General features: G+C 43.1%; 1 protein-coding gene across 4 annotated transcripts; it reads right to left on the bottom strand.

Annotated features, from left to right (window-relative positions):
* Positions 1-4,525: 4,525 nt before the first annotated feature.
* On the bottom strand, positions 4,526-23,574 carry LOC121449303 (zinc finger protein 60-like). Of its 4 annotated transcripts, none has more exons than XM_041653612.1 (5): positions 23,481-23,574; positions 18,169-18,219; positions 15,073-15,199; positions 12,627-12,725; positions 4,526-9,029 (listed from the first exon to the last, which is right to left on the bottom strand). In XM_041653612.1, exons 2-5 carry the CDS (start codon positions 18,199-18,201, stop codon positions 7,252-7,254), a joined length of 2,037 nt encoding a protein of 678 aa, XP_041509546.1. In that variant the 5' UTR covers positions 18,202-18,219; positions 23,481-23,574; the 3' UTR covers positions 4,526-7,251. The 4 variants fall into 4 exon arrangements, with proteins under 4 accessions (XP_041509546.1, XP_041509548.1, XP_041509547.1 ...); XM_041653614.1 differs by having other exon boundaries at positions 23,517-23,535; XM_041653613.1 differs by lacking the exon at positions 23,481-23,574 and adding an exon at positions 22,926-23,041.

Here is a 23,574-nt window from a genome sequence, read left to right as displayed (position 1 = left end):
AGTTAGAAGGGAAGGAGGTCGGGCCTTGGGAAAACAGGAGGATTGGGATAAAGGAAGGTTGGACAGGGGAGCACGGAACCACAATTCTTAGTTAAAGGAGCCACTTTAGGGTTGGCAAGAGACCTGACCCTAGAGGGGCTCCCAGGTGCCCAAGCTGAGGTCCCCAGTTAGTTCCTTGGGCAGTTGAGGATAGGGAACCTGAAATGACCCTATCCTAGAGCAATACTGACGAATATCTTGCATATCATCATAGAACACATGCTATTCTTGCAATGAACCTGAGTTCAGATTCCAGAACCTACAGCAAATGACTCACAATTACTGGTAACTCAAGCTCCAGGCGGTCCGACAACCTCTTCTAAACTGCATATGCACCTGCACTCATAGGCACCTGCACTCATATGCACCTGCACTCATAGGCACCTGCACTCATATGCACGCACTCACAGATTTGCATGTGTACACAAAACCAAACAAAAAATAGATCTTAAATGAGTAAACCACCTCATGTTTTTAATTCCCACCAGAAAGTTTCATCTTTAAACCTTGTTGTAAACTACGTCTTTGTTCAATATAATATATATAGCCCATATCCCCAACCCCTATAACTTAATAATCTAATTTTGCCTTATCTTAGATCATCCTGAAAACCTCTTCTGTGCTGTAAACAAGAATTCAGCTCTATCCTACAGCTGATAAACACCTTTGGTAATGTGGCAGGATACAAGATCAACTCCAAAAAATCAGTTGCCTTCCTATACACTAAGGATAAGGAAGCAGAGAGGGAAATCAGAGAAGCATCACCTTTCATGATAGCCACAAATAGCATAAAATATCTTGGGGGTAACTCTGACCAAGGAAGTGAAAGATCTATTTGACAAGAACTTTAAGTCTTTGAAGAAGGAAATTGAAGAGGACACCAGAAAATGGAAGGATCTCCCTTGTTCTTGGATTGGGAGGATCAACATAGTAAAAATGGCAATTCTACCAAAAGCAATCTATAGATTCAATGCAATCCCCATCAAAATCCCATCAAAATTCTTCACAGATCTGGAGAAGACAATAATAAACTTTACATGGAAAAACAAAAAAACCCAGGATAGCCAAAACAATCTTATACAATAAAGGAACTTCTGGAGGCATTACCATCCCTGACTTCAAACTCTATTACAGAGCTACAGTATTGAAAACAGCTTGGTATTGGCATAAAAACAGAGAAGTCGACCAATGGAATCAAATAGAAGACCCTGACTTTAACCCACAAAACTATGAACACCTGATTTTCAATAAAGGAGCTAAAAGTATACAATGGAAAAAAGAGAGCATCTTCAACAAATTGTGCTGGCAAAACTGGATGTCAATCTGTAGAAGAATGAAAATAGATCCGTATCTATCACCATGCACAAAACTCAAGTCCAAATGGATTAAAGGCCTCAATATCAGTCTGAACACACTGAACCTGATAGAAGAGAAAGTGGGAAGTACTCTACAGCACATGGGTACAGGAAACCACTTCCTACGTATAACCCCAGCAGCACAGACACTAAGGGCATCACTGAATAAATGGGACCTCCAGAGACTGAGAAGCTTCTGTAAAGCAAAAGACACTGTCACTAAGACAAAAAGGCAACCCACTGACTGGGAGAAGATCTTCACCAACCCCGCAACTGGCAAAGGTCTGATCTCCAAAATATATAAAGATCTCAAGAAACTAGACCGAAAAAGGCTAATCAACCCAATTATAAAATGGGGCACTGAGCTGAACAGAGAATTCTCAACAGATGAAGTTCAAATGGCCAAAAGACACTTAAGGTCATGCTCAACTTCCTTAGTGATCAGGGAAATGCAAATCAAGACAACTTTAAGATACCATCTTACACCTGTCAGAATGGCTAAAATAAAAAACACCAATGATAGCCTTTGCTGGAGAGGTTGTGGAGAAAGGGGTACACTCATCCATTGCTGGTGGGAATGCAAACTTGTGCAACCACTTTGGAAAGCAGTGTGGCGGTTTCTCAGGAAATTCAGGATCAACCTACCCCTGGACCCAGCAATACCACTCTTGGGAATATACCCAAGAGAGGCCTTATCATACAACAAAAGTATATGCTCTACGATGTTCATAGCAGCATTGTTTGTAATAGCCAGAACCTGGAAACAACCTAGATGCCCTTCAATGGAAGAATGGATGAAGAAAGTATGGAATATATACATATTAGAGTACTACTCAGCAGTAAAAAACAAGGGCTTCTTGAATTTTGCATGCAAATGGATGGAAATAGAAAACACTATCCTGAGTGAGGTAAGCCAGACATAAAAAGAGGAGCATGGGATGTACTCACTCATATTTGGTTTCTAGCCATAAACAAAGGACTTTGAGCCTATAATTAGTGATCCTAGAGAAGCTAAATAAGGAAAACCCAAAGAAAAATATATAGGCATCCTCCTGAATATTAACCTTCATCAGGCAATGAAAGGAGACAGAGACAGAGACCCACATTGGAGCACCGGACATAAATCTCAAGGTCCAAATCAGGAGCAGATGGAGAGAGAGCACGAGCAAGGAACTCAGGACGGCGAGGGGTGAACCCACACACTGAGACAATGGGGATGTTCTATTGGGAACTCACCAAGGCCAGCTGGCCCGGGTCTGAAAAAGCATGGGATAAAACCGGACTCGCTGAACATAGCGGACAATGAGGACTACTGAGAACTCAAGAACAATGGCAATTAGTTTTTGATCCTACTGCACGTACTGGCTTTGTGGGAGCCTAGGCAGTTTGGATGCTCACCTTACTAGACCTGGATGGAGGTGGGTGATCCTTGGACTTCCCACAGGGCAGGGAACCCTGATTGCTCTTTGGGCTGACGAGGGAGGGGGACTTGACTGGGGGAGGGGGAGGAAAATGGGAGGAGGTGGCAGAAATCTTTAATAAATAATTAGTAAATAAATTAAAAAAATACAGAAACAAAAAAAAAGAAACAAACAAACAAAAAAAGAATTCAGCTCTATTTGGGAGTCCCTATGAATAATGGTCTCATCTGGCTACCAGCAGGGTAGAGTGTTATCTCCCTGATGCTGATGACAAAATGAGGCTTTTAAACTTACAAAAAATTTTAAAAACTCCTTTTTAAATTTAAGATCTTTAAGACAGATTTTATAAATACTAAGTCATTTGAAAGAAAGAAGGGTTCTAGAATTGCCAAAATACCTTCAATCTGGACAGCTGAGTCCAGCAGAATCTTAGAATAAATTTAATCAATCCTACATATCCATGGCCAATTGTTAACTATTACCATTTCTGTAACTGTGTAAGCAGGATGTAATGAATGGGAGCCAGGGTCTGGAAAAGTTACAGTATTCACTGGGGAACCAGAGATTGTTTTCACTATGATTGATGTGGTGCATACCAACAGAAACCTAGAGACCACAACTGGCACAGAAGACTCACTGACATGGAACGTGGTCCCTCGCGCCCCAAAGCTGATGAGCACATGTAGAGAGCAGCTGGGCTGGCTTTAGGTTAGTCTGAATTGTATAGAGAATCAGCTTTCTGCTATCACTGAATGGCTCCATTTTAGAAAGCAGGAAAGCTGACTCAATTACTCTACCTTGAGTTGCAAATGCCATGAAGAAATGATTCTCCACCTTACTACGTGAACAACCATCTGCCAGCACACCCGGAGGCACAAACTGGTAACTTATTTGTACCAAAATGACACCTGAACGTATCAGTTGTGGAAGATGGGATAACCTCACCTGGGACCAAGAAAAGAGCATCCCAGTACCAAAGTGTGCCAGACATGCTGCCTAGTCAGCATGTCACTCATGAGCCTCATTCTCGGGAAAACTACAAATGAAAAACATCTCCAGCTGTTTCTCCTGTCCTTGACACCCAGCTCACAAGATTGAGCCTTGGGTGATCTCTGTTCTCGATTTTTTTGTTTTGTTTTTTGTTTTTCAAGATAGGGTTTCTCTGTAGCTTTTGGAGCCTGTCCTGGAACTAGCTCTAGTAGACCAGGCTGGCCTTGAACTCACAGAGATCCACCTGCCTCCACTCCCCAAGAGCTGGGATTAAAGGTGTGCGCCACCACCGCCCAGCGCTATCTGTTCTTGAACACCTGCACTCTGTCATTTTTCTGGTCTCTCCAGACACTTCTATGGGCCTCTGTCAGCTGTGTCTGGACGTCAGCACAGCCTCTTTGAACTCTGAAACCTCTTTAGCACTATCTGAGTCATTTTGTAACCTGAATATTTGTATATTACTGTGTGATGTGTTCATGTGCAATGGAAAACTTCATATTGGTAATCAAGACCAGAATACAAGAGCGGGGCAGTGGTGGCAGCACTCAGGAAGTCAGCGGATCTCTGTGAGTCCAAGGCCAGCCTGATCTGCAGAATGAGTTCCAGGACAACCAGAAATACACAGATAAATCCTGTCTCAAAAAAAAAATGAACAAAAAAATTGGAATAAAAGAACCTGTTATTGTCAGCAACCAGCTACCAAGCAAAATTGGGATACTTGACAAATTGTAACCAGCAAGCCAAATCTTGTAAACGTATTGCTTACTCAATAACTGATATCATAGAAACACATGAATATCTTTCCACATCACACACACGACTACATAGCATATGCACAGGTCCATTTATGTTTCCACATAACACAAGCATGAACATACAGTATCTTGCAAAGTGTTAGCTTCCCTCCAGTTTATTTTGGTGGCGTGATGGCTGTTCTTGGTTGTCAACTTGACTATATCTGGAATGAACTACAGTCCAGAAATGGAGTGCGCATCTGTGAGACATCTCCTGCTTCAAGTGGGAGAATCCACTTCTAGTCCAAATCTTTCAGGTAAGAAAAAACACATCTTTGTTGCGGGGATTCTCCATGCAACTGCCCTGCCTGTTCCAGAATTCACTTTGTAGACTGAGGTAGAATATTAATTTAAGATGCATCACATTTATTTATGCTGTACAGTATTTGTTTAATGATGCAAAAATGTATTGTAATCTTTTACGTTCCATTTCTTTAACTCTGTGAAGCTGTATTAATTTTCCTGTTTAAAACACCTGATTGGTCTAATAAAGAGCTGAATGGCCAAAGCAAGGCAGGAGAAAGGATAGGAGGGGTTAGTAGGCAGAGATAATAGGAGAAATCTGGGAAGAGAAAATGAAGGAATGAAAAAAGGAGAGAACATCAGGGGCTATAAACTCCAGCTATACAGCAAGCAATAGAGTAAGAAGAAATAGAGAAAGGCAAAAGCCCAAAGGAAAAGTTTGATGGAATAATTTAAGTTAGGAAAGGCTGACAAGAAACAAGTCAAGCTAAGACCGGGCATCTGTAGGTAAGAATAAGCCTGCATATGTTTATTTGGGAACTTGTAGGAAAGCCCCCCTCCTCCTGAGAGTAAAAGAATAACCAATTACAGTAAATCAGGCTGGTTTAAACTCACAGAGAGCCACTTGCCTCTGACTCCTGAATGCTGGGATTAAGGCTGGCACCATCCTCCCTCCAGCCAATTTTGGCTATTTTTGTTAATCTTTTATGGGTCACCAGAGAAGATCATTCAGATGGTCAACTAAAAGTCTTTATTCCAACCAGCAAGGACTACACTCTGGTAGTGGGGACCTGTGTAGCTCCAAGCATTTAGAGCAAGAGACTATTAAAAGCAAAACCCACATTCTGTTATCTTGCTCAGCAGATGTAAGGGAAGGTTTTGCCTAAGCTGGCAGTTTAACAGAAGCCAAAATAAGCAGTTAGCTGCAAGGAGAGGTTTGTATATGCAGGCAGGTTAACAGAAGCCAGACTAATTAGCTGGGGAATCTTGACCTCTAGTTCCAAGAACAGAGTTTAGTAATTTTCCACAAGGTTCTCCATCAGAAGTCAAATTCTATTCACCCCCAAAATGGCTTCAGCAAGAGTAGGTGACAGAGGAGACTGCACTATCATGCCTTGTCACAAATGTATAGTTTGTCTTAATGGTGGACAGAGAGTACAAATTATAGGGTTTTAGTTTTTAAATTTTTATGTATTTAAACTCCGTTAAAAAGTCCTTATTCATCAATAGCTTTGTTTTTTAACTTCACAAAAACACCTAAGGAATGGATTCTCAACAAAAATCCTTTCATATACATTTTCAGTCACCAGACTTTATACAGAATGGAGCTTTTTAAAATTGAATAGTGGAGGAATGCGTGAGTCTTTTCTAAACTATCTGCAATACAATTTGCCTTTCGTATCAGTTACAGGAATGGCAATAAAAGCAAGAAAACCATAAAAGTCACTTTACAGAATACAGGCATGAACCAAATGCTTTTTCAAGGATTTTATATCTGTTGGACCCTGCGTCCACAATTTTGTCTGGTACTGTGCTCACCATTAATCAACTAGACAGAATGTAAAAATTGTGCCTAAACCACAGGAGCCATGGGACAAGGAAGATGCCTCAGGTAACCCTAGTTCCAATAACTGCTCTTCCTATGTTGGTTGTATAGTGTTTGGTAAATTATATTTATTAAAAAAACAAGAGTACATCAAGAACATGATGGCTACCCTATATTTCTGACATTCAAAGGTATTACCAACAGAGTATCATCTCTGAACAACAGACTTCCCACAATCTCACTCTCTAAGGCTTTCTCCTCATCAAAAATACATGAATACTTTGATGTTGACCAAATCTTAGGGCACATTCTTTTTAGTCACAGTCTTGCCAATGAGTACTCTGATGTTCAGTAAAATTTCCATATAAAAGACTTGTCCGCCTTCCTTACATGCATAGGACTTCTGATGATGCTGTGTAAGCTCATCATTCACAATAAGGCTTTCCTACATTCTTCATATTCACAGGGTTTCAGGTCTAGAAGGGCTCTCTGATGAGATTTAAGAGCTAATTCTATAAATGTTCCCACAGTTCTTGAATTCACAGGATTTTACACCAGCATGGATTCTTTATGTTGAAGAAGGTCTAAGCTCAAATTGAAGGTTTTTCCACATTCTTTACAGTGACAAAGAGTTTTATATCAGTATGAATTCTCCACGGTGTAGTAACAGCTGAACTAAATATAAATATTTTCTGAAATTTCTTATATTCATATGGTTTTTCATAATGAACTCTCCAATATACAATATACAGCTATCTTAGAATTACCGAAGGCCTTCTCATTCCTTACATGATAAGGCTTCTTACTATTATGAATTTTAGCATGTCAAACCAAGCTTGATTGTCACCAAAGGGCTTCTCACATTAACACTGGAAAGGTTTCCCACCAGTGTGAATTTTCTGATGTACTTTAAGGTCTCCACCACGAGTAAAGAACTTCCCACACTGTGTACATTCATAAGGATTCTTGCCAGTATGAATTCTAAAATGTCCAAGAAATTGGTAATGATACTGAAAGGCTTCTCCACATTCCTTACATTGAAAGGGCTTCTCACCAGTATGGATTCTCTCATGAATCCTAAGGCCTGTACCACGAATAAAGCCCTTTCCACATTCCTTGCACTCAAAAGGTTTTACATCAGTATGAATTCTCTGATGTTGTGTAAGTTGGTACTGAAGTCTGAAAGCTGACCCACACTGTTCGCATGCAAATGATTTCTCTCCAGTATGAATACTCTGGTGCCGAGTGAGCTGTGCCAGAACAGTGAAGGCCTTTCCACACTTCTTACACTGAAAGGGTCTCTCACCAGAGTGAATTTTCTGATGTTGCATGAGGTTTGAGCGACGGTTAAAGGCTTTCCCACACTCTTTACATTCATATGGCTTCACACCAGCATGAATAATTCTATGTTCAACAAGGCTGGAGACACGCTTGAAGGACTTCCCACATTCCTCACATTCAAAAGGTGTTTGAACTGTATGAATGGTTTTATGGTAATTAAGCTGGCTGGAAAAATGAAAAGTCTTTCCACATTCTTTACACTCAAAAGGTCTCTCACCACTATGAAATCTTTGATGTCGAATGAGATGTATATTAAGTCTAAAGACTTTCCCACATTCCTTACACTCAAATGGTTTCTTTCCAGTGTGAATACTCTGATGCTCAGTAAAATTTGAACGTCGACGGAAGTGTTTCCCACATTCCTTGCATTGATAGGGTTTCACATCAGTATGGATTCTCAGATGTTCACTAAGTTGGTACTTACGTCTGAAGGCTGACCCACACAGCTTGCACTTAAAAGGTTTCTCATCAGTGTGAGTTTTCTGATGTTCAGAAAGATACAGGTGAAGCCTAAAAGCCTTCCCACAGACATTACATTCAAAGGGTTTCTCACTGGTATGAACACTGTGGTGTCGTGCAAGGTATGAGCCACTACTGAATATCTTGCCACACTGCTGACATTCAAATGATTTCTCTCTAGTATGAATGTTCTGGTGCCGAGTGAGCTGTGCCAGAATAGTGAAGGCTTTTCCACACTCCTTACACTGAAAGGGTCTCTCACCAGAGTGAATTTTCTGATGTTGCATGAGGTTTGAGCGACGGTTAAAGGCTTTCCCACACTCTTTACATTCATATGGCTTCACACCAGCATGAATAATTCTGTGTTGAAAAAGAGTGGAGACACGATTGAAGGACTTCCCGCATTCCTCACATTCAAATGGTTTCGTACCTGTATGAATGGTTTTATGGTACTTAAGCAGGTTGGGAAGATGAAAGGCCTTTCCACACTCATCACATTCAAAAGGTCTCTCACCACTGTGAGACTTCTGATGTCTTGTAAGTTGTTGGTGGAGTCTGAAGGCTTTTCCACACTCCTTACATTCATAGGCTTTTTCTCTGTTGTGAGTAAGAGTCTGGCAGGTGTAAGCAGGCAGTTTTTCCTTGTTACTAATCTTTATATCAGCATCTCCTTGATAACTCTGTAGTCTCTTGAATGCATTATAGTTGGGACCATGACTAAAACTGGAGCCCTGGAGATCAAGAGATTTATTTAATTGCTGCATGCTCTGATTGGGCAGATTTATATTATAAATATGGCTTTCTGGAGATATAGTTTCAGCTTCATAACATGACTCCATATCTGAAAGAGAGAATAAAGCAAAAATACATTATTTCTCTACAACGCACACACACTCCATTAAATGAATGGCCACACTCAAACATATTTTCTGATAAGCTGAGCAGGAACAAGGAGAACAGCAATCACAAAAGGCAGAAGTAGGACAGGTTAGAAATGGGAAGGCATATTTGCTTAACAAGATTATAAGTAACTAGTGTGAACTAATTTTGCATGTCTTTCTATACTACTAGAAACACATACCCTGCAATGAAGGTTTTTGAAGCTGAGGATATGTAAAAGTCAACCCCAATCTGATGGCACTGTGTTATTATTGCCTGCTCAAAAATGAACTGTTGTATCCCAGTCCTTAGTGTTCAGATGTTACTAATAACTTACACAGGTCCCCTGTGATGGCTAAAGAAACAATATGGAGACAGACATCCCTTAAAGGGTCACCGACCTTCTGCTCTGGAATACCTGGGAGATCCTAGTGACCTGCAAGTGAGATAACAGGAAACTGGGCCAGGAAATGTTAACCCTTGCTTTTGCTTCTGGAAAATTTGTGTATCTCTCAGAAAACAAACCAAATAAGAAACAAAACAAAATAATTACTTGCATATGGCTGTGGAATAGAGGTAAGATGGTCTTTTCTTACTAGATAGCAGGAAACAAAGAAACAACTGAGGGAAGTACAACAATGTCCCTGCCCAGCTGTGGAATCCAGATAGTAGTAATGCACGCCTTTCTGATGTCTGCTTTAAAACCCCACCCTACCACGCGTGTGCACAGCATGCTACTCTATTCTAAGGCTGCAATCCTTCTGCTAGTAGTGGAATGCATCCATACAATCTAAATTTGAATAGGCTCTAAGTCTTTGGTCTTTCCCAATGGATTTGAATGTCACAATACACCAAACCAAGGGGGCGGGGGGGGGGAAGTATACCACAAAAAATATATATCTGTCATGACAAGGAAACTGGTTTGGACTTGGAATTCTTTTTGTTTGCTTGGTTTTTTTTTTTTTTGGTTTTTTTTTTTTGAGACAGGGATTTTCTGTATAATCAGGGCTGTCTGAGAACTCACTCTGTAGACCAGGTTTTCCTGGAACTCAGAGATCCACTGTCCTCTGCCTCTTGAGTGCTGGTATTAAAGAAGTGCACCACTAACTCCTGCACTGGACTTGGAATTCTTAAAAATTAAAAGGGGGTATTAATATGTAGTGGTATTGGTAGACAACTGTAATCCCAGCAACAAGGAGTCATAGGTAACAGGGCCATGAATCTTGGGCCGTCTTGGGTTAGACTGTGAGACACTGTTTGAGAAAAACAAAAACAAGCTAAAAAGAAAAAAAAATGGGGAGAGAATTCATTACAATTTTAAAGAACACTAAGGAACTGCAGTCAGGGAAGAAGGTACGCTAAGTGCAGATCTTTACCTATCCCGCCTATCCACCAATTCCAACTTCCGAGTCTCATCCCTAGCTCAGTAGCAGAGCACCTCCCACAGATGTCGTGGAATGGATATGTAGGTTCCCGTGGGCCACTGAAATAAAGGCTAGAGACACTTGAGAATTGACTTAGCCTTTTGAGGCCACAGGGACTCTTTCACAGACTGCAGCACTTTCCCTTCGCCCAGGGCATTTTCATCTTTTCCCATATGTACAGTTCAGCCAGCTGGTTTCCATATGCTCAAAACAACCCGAATGAAGCTTTCAAAAGTACAATGCCAAACGCAAATGGCTGATTCAGGGGTACCATAGTTTTCCAGGTTGCCCCTAACCAAGTTCTGCATAGGCTTTGTATACTTGGGAAACTCTCAGACAAGATTCACATAGGGCAACAAAAGGTACCTGTAACACAAAGGATGGACTAGGGCTAGGTGCTAACTCTCTGGTGCAAGGCCGGCAGGAAATTCTGCAACACCACCTGCTCTGGACTCCCCTTCATTCCCGCCCTGATCTCCAGTCAATCACGCAGATCGACACTTCCCAATTTTCTTGTTCCCACTGCTTTACCCCAACTCCCAATCCGACAGGCATTCTCTGGAAACCAAAAGGTCACTCTAGTGACAGGCAGACTAACTACAGATCTTCACCTCTCCCTCTATTCCGCCAAATCCAATCCCCAGTCTCATCTCCAAATCTGTAGTCGACTATCTGCTGTGGCCTCTCCTAACTCTCCTTTCCTATTCCCCAGGGGGCTAAGAAGATCCTAGTGGAACACGTGCTTTCTCCCTCTTGTAGTCCCATCCAACACCACCTACCTAGTCTATCCAGCTCCCCAGACATTTCACCTGGAGCCCCAGTGGCCATACCTATGCACAGGGTCTGCCCACCCAAGCGGTGCCAGGTGCTTTCTGCATAAGTTTATCAGGGCCTCCAGTTTAGTGTTGGTGTAAACAAGCATGTTTCTGTTTCTTGTGCCTTCTCTTGGGTGGTATCTATTCTATTTGTTTATTTTGCCAACTCCAATGTGTTAGTTTTGTTTTAGCCTACTTTATTTTATTATATTGTATTTTATTACTATCCCTTAGAAGCATGCATGTTTTCCAAGAAGAGAGAAATGGAGTAGATCCAGATAGGAGGTGAAGTGGGGAGGAACTGGGAGGAGCAGAGGGAGGTGAAGCCAAAGGCAGCATATAATCTGTGGGGGAATCTATCCTAATAAAGGGGGGAATGCACGTGGGTTCTGGGGCTGATCTGTCTCTCACTTGTACTATGTACACGGTTAACCATGTTTAACCATGTGAGGGGATGGAAAACACGCTGTTTTCACTGTTTGTTCTGTATCCACTGGAGTTGTCCACTGGGAAACAGAACGGAACCACACTGTAATTCCGATATTGTCTGGAAATATAAGCTTCAGAAAAAAGTATACAGTAGAAAGAACACAGAAAACATAGAAGAATAGAGAATAAAGAAAAGTCATCAAGACACAGTGTGACTATAATTTTCCCTTAACTCTCTAAGATTAAAAAAAAAGTGCTGCTGGAGGCTGGGTCCCATCCCCCCCCCAACCCGCCAGGCAGTTATACACTCTCTTTTGCCTGGAGCTTGTCAAGTAAACTAGGTGGAGTTGCCAGGAAAACAAGAGATCTGCCTCTTCCACCTCCCCAGAGCAGCAGTGAAAGCATAGGCTACACCATCACACCTTGTTCAGAGGGTCTATGAAGACACAGAATTAGATTGTTTGCTATGCCTCACAGTTTACTGCATTCACTGGTGCTCAAAGTATCTTACTATTGGATCAGCAGTCAAAAGCACTGACTGCTCTTCCAGAGGACCTGGGTTCAAGTACCAGCCCCAGGGGATCTGACGCTCTCTTATGGCCCCTTTGGGTACCTGCACACACACAACCAATAATAAAATACATTTAAAATGACACAAAGAGGGTAACTGCTCCAGTATGATGGAAGAGGGGAGAACAACTTAGACTCATGAACTAGCAGCCCCTGTGGCAGCTTTAGCTATGACCTTGACTTCCTTCCCAGGTCTCAGGCACGTTCTTCCACAGGCCCTGGCGCCCTGAAGGGAGTGTGTCAACCCCGGGTCAGGCATGGGGACCTCTCCGACCACACGATGAGATGGCAATGCTGCAGCCCTGCCTTCCTCTTACTCACCTGGGCTGGGCCTGTCTGCTTCTTCCGTCACAGCCATCCAGGGCTCTCTCTCCTGCTCCAATAAGGTGATCAGATCGGGTTTGGAAATGGAACTTCCCACTTAAAGAAAGGAAAAATGACATATGTGGAAACTTTCCTTTTTTTGAGAGTTGGTCTCCAATTATCCCACGATGTCCTGGAACTCAATATGTAGACCAGGCTGGCTTTGAACTTACTCATCTGCCTGCCTCTGCCTCCTAAATGCTGAGATGAAGGGTGTGTGGCACAATGAGCTGCCAGTATGGATTTTTAAAGATGCAGACGTATTTATTATAAAGTTCTATATGGGCTCACATGGTGGATCATCCTGTGAGCCCAGCAGCTGGGGGAATGAGCAGGCCAGTCAGTGCTGCAGAGCAGGACCCTTGTCTGGGAAAAACAGAATAAAGAGCCCAACTAATGCTGAGGAAAGACTTCAGAGAAGGAGACCTCGGAGAGGAACCAGCTGTTTCAGAAAAGGGTTTTAATCTCATTTGAATGCAGGCAGGAGCTTGTACTTAAAAGGAAAGTATACATAGTGGGTGAGAACACGAACCCTTAGGCTACACCGTCTAGGGTAAACCCCATCTCTGCAGCTCACTAACAGTGCCATCTGTTTAGGCAAGTCCCATAAGATTCTATGTGCACTGTTCCCATCTAAAACCTGGGCATGGTGGCTCAGACTTGAAACCACAAGACTTGAGGAATGGAAGAAGGTAAAGGAGACGTTCAAAGCCAGCCTTAGTTTTGTTGGCGGAAGCGGCTTGTTTACTTCCCAGCCATCCAGGCTCCCGAAATAATCACACAGAAACTATATTATTTGCAATACTGTTTGGCCAATAGCTTAAGAGTATTGCTAGTTGGCTCTTACATCTAGAATTAACCCATTTCCATTATTTTATATTCTTACCACAAAGTTTGTGGCCTACCGGCAAGGTTCCCACATTGGACACCAATTTGTTAGCAGAAGCTGCTTGTTCATTTCCTGGCCACCCAGACTCCCGAAATAATCACACAGAAACTACATTATTTGCAATACTCTTTGGCCAATAGCTTAAGTGTATTGCTAGCTAGCTCTTACATCTAGAATTAACCCATTTCTATTATTTTATATTTTGTCATGAGGTTTGTGGCCTGCCGGCAAGGTTCCACCTAACACCTCGTGTCTTTCCCCTCTGGCCGCTACACATTGTCTCCTTGACAACACTTTCTCTCTCTCTCTCCCTCCCTCTCTCTCTCTCTCTCTCTCTCTCTCTCTCTCTCTCCATACACACACACACACACACACACACACACACACACACACACACGTATTTTTTTTCTGTTAAGCCATTGGCCAAAAGCAGCTTCTTTATTCACTAACTAATAAAAGCAACACATATACAAAAGGACTTCCCACACCATAGTTTCATAGCCAATCCAAACCACCCTGAGCTACATGAGACATGGCCTCAAAAAAAAAAAAAATAATAAGAATGAAAATTATTTAGTTTGAGTTGATGATATGTATTGGATAGGGTTACTACTAAGATTAAATACTATATTAAAATATTTCAATGTTGCCTGACACATAGTAACACAAAATATTTTTTACATTTTATTTATTGATTTACTAATGGTAGGGAGGGAACCATGGTCCTGAGTATGCTAGGTAGTGCTGTACTAGAGCCACAGGCCCGGCCATAAAAATAGTCACCATAATTATCTATGCTGCCTTCTTTCCCATTTACACCCTATTCTTACAGATTTGCTCAAGGAAAAAGACAAACACCACATTCTAAAACTAAAGCAGGTAAAGGAAGTGTTCAGAGAAGGAAACAGACTGTGTATACTTCTGTTCTGAATCGATTTCATTGATTCATTGGTAAGTAGATCATAAAGACGCTTGTATTTCTGCATGCATGCATGCACGGTGTATGTATGTTTTTATGAGGGTGTCTATACAAGTGTGGGTAGGCATGCATGCATGGGTCTGTGTATAGGTATGTCTGAGCATCACATGCATGCACGATCACCATGGAGGCCAGATGGCATCAGGTCCCTGGAACTGGTGTTACAGAAGGCTGTGAGCCACACTGTGGAGCTGGAAATTGAACCTGGGTCCTCAGAAAGAGGATTCAGCTCCCTTAATCAACAAGCTATCTCACTAGCCACTAATTCTATATATTGATTTATCTCCTTATTTATTTCATTTTGTTTGTTTCTTTGTTTTATTTTATTTGAAACAAGGCTTGTAGACTAGGCTATACTGGAATTCACTATGGATCTGAGGGTGACCTTGAACTCACAGCAATCATCTTTGCCTCAGCCTTCTGAGTGAAGGAATGACAGGCATGGGCCACCAGGCCCAGCTTCAGCTACCACAGGAAAGATGGGCCTGTCTTCTCATTCAGAGGGAGGAAAGCCAACAGTTTAGAGGACACCTTACCCACTGTGAGGAGGTTTCTGTAGGTCTCCAACATCATGTCCCTGTATAAGACCCTCTGAGCAGCATCCAGGCAGGCCCATTCCTCCTGAGAGAAGTCAACAGCCACATCCCTAAATGTCACTGACCCCTGAAACCACAAACACAAGTAGAGTCAAACTGGGGAAGCATTCAAGATGAAAAAAGAGAAGGGAAAGGACTCAAGAGTGGGAAGGAGCCACATGGAGATGCTCAAGGCACCTGACTGCACGAGCTCCCCCAGGAAAGGAGGAGTGTGGCCTACACATCCATTAGAGGTGGGCTTCCATTCCATCCCCCCTACACATCCAATAGAGGTGTGCTTCCATTCCATCCCCTTACACATCCAATAGAGGTGTGCTTCCATTCCATCCCCCCTACACATCCAATAGAGGTGTGCTTCCATTCCATCCCCCCTACACATCCAATAGAGGTGCGCTTCCATTCCATCCCCCTACACATCCAATAGAGGTGTGCTTCCATTCCATCCCCCTACACATCCATTAGAGGTGCACTTCCATTCCATCCACAGCCTTCCAGTTATTCATAGAATAAAAGGGTAGACTATTGAATCTACTCTGAAAAGAAAAATGGGAGGATACAGATATAATAAGATAAAAAGGAAGATTATTGAATTTACTTTTAAAAAGCAACTACTAGTTTTAAATGTTTTACACGGGATTTGGACTTTTATACATTGAATTCAAATTTTTTATATTGAGCTTAATTTTGTTAGAACATAATGTACATATACATTTCTACTCCTGTTCAAGGTACTGTACCAATAAAAATCATTTAGCAATGTAATGTAAATTTCTAGTACTTAAAGTTATTATTATCAACTGTTTAGGATAATAAGGAAATGCAGGTTAGTAGTCAATCACTTATTATAATCAAACTTGTAGTCACATTAGATATGTTTTCAAGATCAAACAAAGATATATTTTAGATAGACAGGTCATCTTGAAACACTTCAGAGATCTACAGATTATGGCATTTAAGATGTTTTAATAATCTAGGTTCTTCTTTTTTGACAATGAGACATGTCTGTTCCTGGCAGCACCAATCTACTTCAGAGAAGATAATGGGCATTGAAGAAGTGTCACATGGAGTTTACTTTCTTTGTGGCAAAAGTAAGTTGCTAGGCAATAAAATGCCCTTGACGCTGACAATATGCCTGTCCTAATTGGACAAGCAGGACACAAAAGATAGTGACTGCCAAACATTGTCAAGACAAGGAGGCACAGCCCTTGAGAATATCCTGCTTCCCAGAAAAGTCTGTTGGATATACTAGGCCTGTAGGCCGAAGATGGACGCCCCAACATTGCAGAGGAACTGTGGGTGACTGTCCAGGCAGCCAGCTGTTTGTCATTTCTCACAATTTTTGGAAGTCACTTGCTTGCTCTTCCTGCTTACTCAGTTAATATTATTTTCTTCTCAGGTCTCTGAGGGAGTTAAAGACTAGATAGTTATAGTTTTCCTTGTTTACCAGATGCAGAAAACAAGTTATGATACAAAGTAAATTAGGTACAAGACTTTGGACTCATCAAGAGAGGACAGACATGTAGTATTTTCTTTGAATATGTCAAATGTAACTGGGCTAGACATTGTAGATGTATTTATTGCCTGTATGTATTATAGACAACTATAGTAATTATTGTATATAGTTTTTCCTAGTTATAGTCATTTTATTTTTGACAAAAAAGGAGAAATATAGTGATATTTTATATTTTAATAAATAAAGCCTGCCTAAAGATCAGAAGGGCAAAGTTAAGCCACTAGAGGTCAGGTAGTAGTGGCACACACCTTTAATCCCAGGATTTGGGAGTCAGATGGATCTCTGTGAGTTCAATGCCACCCTGGGCTACACAAAGTCAATACAGAAACAGATCCAGGTGGTGGTGGCTCACAGATGGGGAATCTTTGTCAGCCAATGATCTTTAAGGGGTGGGATGAGGTTAAGATGTGACTTTTGGGTAACAGGAGAACTAACTCTTTCTCTCTCTCTCTCTCTCTCTCTCTCTCTCTCTCTCTCCCCTCCCCCCAGTGGTCCATGCTCTACAAAGCTGAGCTTGGACTTCTTGTTCCTGTTTTGTGAGTTTGTCCCTTAAAATAAAGTTAAATATATTTGATCTATCTTTTAGCTAGCCTGGTTTTTTCTTGATCCGAGATAATTCAACAGTACACATTTAATCCCAGTCCTAGGGAGTCACACACCTTTAATCCCAGCACTAGAGAGAATACAAAATGGGAGGAGAGAGGTTTAGCCTGTTTAGTTTGTGATCGCCCAGCCTTGGTACATGTAAGACTTCTCTAGTGGCTTGGCTGCTTTGCTTTTCTGGTTTTCAGGTTCAACCCTAATTTCTGTCTCTGGGTTTTTAAATTCCTGCTACAAGTTATACTGCACAAGACAGAACTGTCACCCAGGATCAGTGTAAAATACCCAAGTTTATTACCATATCAGAAGAATTTTTGTAAACTACGTAAGAGTCCATATTGCTGGTATAATAGGTTTAACCTTTTTGTCCTTTTAGAAAAAAACTAAGACCTTCAAGATGGCACATGTGTCTCAGGTCTTCCTGAACTCTGAAGACTACAGTCCTGTCCCAATCACAGCCTGGATGACCTTCCCTCTCATCCCTGAACTCTCTCTTAATGTCCCTCAAGCAGGTCACCTCGTCACACACATGCACCGAGGCCATTCACTCTCAAACCCTGTGTCATCAGCCTGAAAACACCAAAGATGTCAATCAGGATCCCCAGTGCACTCAAAGGAGACCATCACCTCAACGGTCTAAAACCCCAAAGACCGTGATTCCCTGTGGGACTGTGGCCCCTCTGCAACCACAGTCCTCCCTGACCACAGGCAGGAGAGGGCAGGTGTGCAGGAATGCACTCAGAGAAAACTGCAGAAGCAGCCGGAAACAGGCCAGACAGGAAGTGCTCTGACCTTCCAACCCTCACTGTAAGGGGCGGACAGGGCTGGAGGATTTCAGGTCCTTGGGAAGCTTCACAAGAGAAAGACAGCAAAGAGTCATCTAACCTGGAAGCCGCCTGTGTAGAGAGAGAATGTCAACTTACACAGACCACGTCCTGAGACCCAGAGCTGGCCATTCTTCCTCAGGATCCTCCCTGGGGACAGAAAGAAAGCCTTTAACTGGACTGTCACTTAATGTCCACACTGACTATGACACCGTGATTTCCTTCCCAAGCATCCCCACTCACACTCCTGCCCCACGGCTCATGGCCTCCCACACACAAATCAGAAGCAGACAGGAGTCTACACAAAGCCAATTCTGTCCTAACCCCGACAATCACTGCGCAAGGGCTCAACGTGGACGTGTGGAGCATAAACCCGTGTGCCTTGACGTTCTTCCAGAAGATGTCGGCAGAAGGGATCCCATCCTCCATCCTGAGCTCCAGCTAGCCCTAGACGGGTCCCTCCTCCTACTGTGAGCAGGTCTTCCTACTGGGACCCCACCTTCAGGGCTGACAGGCTGATAGCACCAAACTGTATGTCCTTTGGAAACTCAGGGCTGAGTGAGGCACAGCAAGGCTGGAGGGCCAGGAGGTCTGCAGTGCAATCCTCAGGCAGTGTTCAGCAGTCTGGACCCACTTTTAGTAAATGGAATCCTACACCATGGAGCACTTTCCTGAGAACCTTCACTCTCTATGGTCATGGCTTATGTTGTACCAATAACCATGAATCCTGACGAAGATAATTAGCTGAAAAACATGTTATCAGAGGACATGAATGTGAATTGTTCCCCATTTTCAATAATTATGAGATATTTTACACACACACAAGAAATTCAAGATGTCATAAGTCTTTAAATTCTAGAATTCAGTTTCTCAACCTCACCGTACTGACACAATGATTGTGTGTTGGGCTGGGAGGACTATCTCGTACTGAGACAATGATTGTGTGTTGGGCTGGGAGGACTATCCTGTGCTGACACAATGATTGTGTGTTGGGGTGGGAGGACTATCCTGTTCTGACACAATGATTGTGTGTTGGGCTGGGAGGACTATCCTGTGCTGACACAATGATTGTGTGGTGGGCTGGGAGGACTATCTCGTGCTGACACAATGATTGTGTGTTGGGCTGGGAGGACTATCCTGTACTGAGACAATGATTGTGTGTTGGGCTGGGAGGACTATCCTGTGCTGACACAATGATTGTGTGGTGGGCTGGGAGGACTATCCTGTGCTCTGTACAGTGTTCAGCCGCATTCAAGCTGTACTCACAAGATCTGCACAACACACACAGCCTCAAACTCCCTAAAATGCTGGCCTAGGGAAGAGCATTACGAAATGGGGAATGAGTGCTCTAGTTCTACAGGTTTTTTCCATATCCTTTTGGATGTTTGTTTAATTGTTTGGGGCAGAGCACTGTATATTGACTGTCCTCAACTCTTACTCCTTCCTCCAACTCCCATGCTGAGATTGCAGCCATACACCACCATGTCCAGCTCTCAAGTACACATGTGGTAATATAATGAAATCATACATTTTTTATCTCCCCACAAAATTCATATACAAATTTTCATTTTATCTTTCCTTCCCGCGTGCCTCTGCATATAGCAAGCTAGCTAGCCTTTCAGGGTACTCTTGGCTCCACCTCCTGTCTTGCAATAGAAGGCTGGGGTTAGACCTGTCTCTGGCCCCACATAGTTTCATGCCTGAGCACCGTACACAGTGAGCCATCGCCCCAGCCCCCACTGATACATTTCTCTGATAGTTTAGTGTGTGACCTCATGACCTTTATGACTGTGCTTCATTAAGTGTGTGACCCCAAAGGCCACAAATAAAAGTACAGGAAGTCCTGCTGGATGTGGTAGCATAAGTCTATATTGCCAGCACTGGGGAGGCAAAAGGCATGAGGCTTGTTCACAGTTCCAGGAGTTCTAGGCCAGCCTCTTTAGTGAGTGGTGCTGGCAAAACTGAATATTACCATTCAGGAGAACGACACTGGACCTTTAGTGACACCACATGCAAAGTCAACTCAAAACAGATCAGAATTGAAGAACTGAAACTAAAACTACTAGAAAAATATAGAGAGGAAAGTCTCCATGATACTGGACTACTAGAAAAATACACAGAGAAAAGCCTCTATGACACTGGACTATAGAAAAATACAGAGAGGAAAGTCTCCATGACAGTGGATGTTTTGGGCATTACTACAAAACACAAGCGACAAGAGCAAAACGGACAAATGGGATTAATATCAAACTAAAAGCTTTGCACAGCAGACGGAACTATGATCTAGATAATGGAGAAAAAGGGAGAAAGTATTTTCAAATTACACATCTGACGCGCAGTTAACATCTAAACTCCAACACGGTGACGTTGACTTTTTAAGGAATGCAGACAATTCAGTGACAAGGACACATGCTACTTAAGAAATAGGCAAACGTACAAAAATGACATTTCCTCCCCTGGAACACCAATGTGACCTACTAATGGTACATGAAAAATAAGCATAGGTACACATTTGAGAGGCCTCCTCGAGACAGAAAAAGTATCAGTTACCAGTGGGCTGGAGAAAGAGATGGACCAGTGGTATAGAGTATTTCATACTCTTGCAGAGGATGTGGGTTCGATTCCCAGCACCCCGGTGGTGACTCACAACCATCCCTAACTCCACTTTCAGGAGATCTGACACCGTCTTCTGGCCTCCACGGCACCAGGCAAGTATATGCTACACGTCAGTTGTCTAGGGAAAACACGCACAAATATGAAAAAAAAACTAAATAAAAATTTTAAAGTGACCATATCAGCAAGATAGCATAATGAGTACAATGATGTGGAAAAAGCACATTATTGGAGGAAATGCAAATTAATACAGTCATTGTAGAAAACAGCATGCTGTAGGCCAAAACAATTATGAATAAAACTTACAAACAGTCCATGGATGACACAAGGGAAATACAATCAGTGTCTCTAAGTGACACTTACAGTCCCGCATGTATTCCTGCAGAGCTTACACAGCTGTGATTCGCAACCCAACCAAGAGATGAGTGGACAAAGCAAATCGAGATTGAGGTTCACAGACGCAGTGGAAAGATATCCAACCATTTACTACATTATGGTGAGCATGGAGGAACATGAGAGAAATAAGCTAAAGACAAAAAGAAAATGCTGGGGCTGGAGAGAAGGCTCAGCGGCTGAGAGCTGGGATGGCTTTTCCAGAGGTCAGAAGTTCAGTTCCCTAACAGCTCCCGATGCCTGTAACTCCAGCTCCTGTAGATCCTAACCATCTGGTCTCTGCGGGCACCAGTGCTCATGTGCACATAACCCCACCCGCAGAATTCTAAATAATAACTAACCTTTAAACCAAAAAACACCACCATCTCCATGCAGAACCTGAAACCGTTATCTCACAGGACCAGGTACGATGGTGGGTAACGGGGTGTGAGCGGCTGAGGCTGGATGTGCAACACCATGGTTGAGAGTGGGAGATGCAGACCCGTAAGGGAGTCGGGAAGACGCTGACCAAGGACTACACAATTTCAGCGACACAACACAAGTTCCAGATACCTCATGCAGCACAGAGGCTATGGCAAGGGGTTTTGAAAAACTCGGAGAGTAGACGTTCAGTGTGCTCACTACAAAAATATGACAGGCAGATTTAGTCATCCCAAAGGACACGAAGACTCCAAATGACCATGCTGGACACAATACGAGAAATTTCATCTAAAAAAAAAAACTATTCTACGTTAGTTCATTTTCTTTACCTTGTTATTGGTTTTGAGACCGGGTTTACTGTGTAGCCCAGCCAGGCTGGAACTGACCGTACGGCTAAAATGACCATGAAATACAGACATTCACCTGCTTTTGCCTCTCAGGTACTCATTTTAAGTGTACACCACAAAGCTTACCTTTTATTAGCCATTTTCATAAAAATACAGGCAGTAATCCCATTATTTCTAACACGCCCTCGTACTGCAGAAAACTGAAGAGAATGAACTCAAACGACCACAGAGCGCGACAACTAAACACATTGGGTCCTTACTCTGCGGCTGGCACTGCACCAACAGGCTTTACAGCTGTCATTCGGAGGCACATGACAAGCCTAGGGACCCAGAGAAAGGCAGAACCAAGACTCTGAGATACCACAGAGCCGCATCCCCACATTCAACCACAGCACTGCACAACTCAATCGGGCCAATATTACCCATTTCCATACACAGACACCCTGACAATTACTAGGTCTCAAAGACGGCAAATTTTGTGCTGTCCCTTTCCCATTCCTGAAATCCTCAGGAGGGAGCAGAAATCGCCTACCACCTCCATTCTTCCCTGCTTTGAAAGCAAGGCCTTAAAAGATCAAAGGCCACCCAAATGTGATGTCATCGAAACAGCGATTTAGCAAATCAGGGATTGAAAGCGCTAACGCTAACCTCTGAAGGTTGTTGTTTTTTTAAATTTTTAAAAATATTTATTTACTTATTTTGTTTACAGTGTTCTGTATACAAGTATACCTGCAGGCCAGAAGAGGGCACCCGATTTCATTACAGATGGTTGTGAGCCACTATGTGGTTGCTGGGAATTGAACTCAGGACCTCCGAAAGAGCAGTCAGTACTCTTAACCTCTAAACCATCTCTCCAGCCTGACTCTGAAGGTTCTTATAACCTCTTGGAGAAAGGGAGTGATTGTAGAGAGATGTCAAGGGTCTCCGAAACGATCATGTGACTATTAAGTGGAAAGGGAGGGGACAATGTAAGGGGCACAATGGTGGAGGCATCAATATACCTATTCCTACCTCACTTACTGACAATTCTATATTCTAAAACTAAAACCTCGTTTCTCAAAGAGGGAGAGAGCGCAAACTCACTCTTGAATCTCAGATGTGTAGCGATAAAGCCCGCACTCTTCTCCAGGCCCTCCTTGTGAACTCCGGCCGACGCGGGGAGCCTGAGCAAGCACGGGATCCCACACTGCACATCCTAGTGACACATCCTAGAGAGCACTGTCCTTCACCTCCCACGACACTCACAGCGGCTGGAGCGCTGAGAAAGTTACGGACTCAACAAGTAGCTGCGCTCCTAGGCGACCCCGGGAGGCGCCTCCGGGCTCAAATGCGCGCCCGCGCTCAAGTCTGGACCTCAGGGGCAGCTCCCATTCAGACTCCGTCCCTGACCTCTCATCACCGCAGCCTGGTCCTCTGCTTCAGCCGCCGTGGCCGTGAGGGAAAGTAGGAGCAGATCCGACTGGCACAGTGACACGGACAATCGGAGAGCTCGAGGTGTGTAAATGCACACACATGCACATACGCACGCACCAGAGCACACACGTACACACACCGCCATCCCTACACACTCGCACACATCACCATCCACCCACCCCACACCACCGCTCACACCCAGCCCGCTGGCTCCCCCACCCTCACTGGAGAATTACACCAACGACAACTTCTTCCTCCTACCAGAAAGTTCTGACCGTCCCCAGTACCTCAACCAGGACACCGGAAGGTGATATTTTAC

Source organism: Microtus oregoni, unplaced genomic scaffold (assembly GCF_018167655.1).
Source record: "Microtus oregoni isolate MIOR12 unplaced genomic scaffold, Mior012 000006F_ref0000085, whole genome shotgun sequence".
Taxonomy (NCBI): Eukaryota; Metazoa; Chordata; class Mammalia; order Rodentia; family Cricetidae; genus Microtus; species Microtus oregoni.
Note: the sequence above shows the minus strand (reverse complement) of the source record. Positions and strands in the feature narration are given on the sequence as shown.

Excerpts from the sequence above, each read along its gene's own strand:
- LOC121449303 (XM_041653612.1), bottom strand. The coding sequence starts at position 18,201 with ATGGCCAGCTCTGGGTCTCAGGACGTGGTCTGT. Across the intron at positions 15,200-18,168 it reads GGTCTCAGGACGTGGTCTGT|GGGTCAGTGACATTTAGGGA; the intron begins GTAAGTTGACAT and ends TTGTGGTTTCAG. Across the intron at positions 9,030-12,626 it reads AGCAGACAGGCCCAGCCCAG|ATATGGAGTCATGTTATGAA; the intron begins GTGAGTAAGAGG and ends TCTCTCTTTCAG.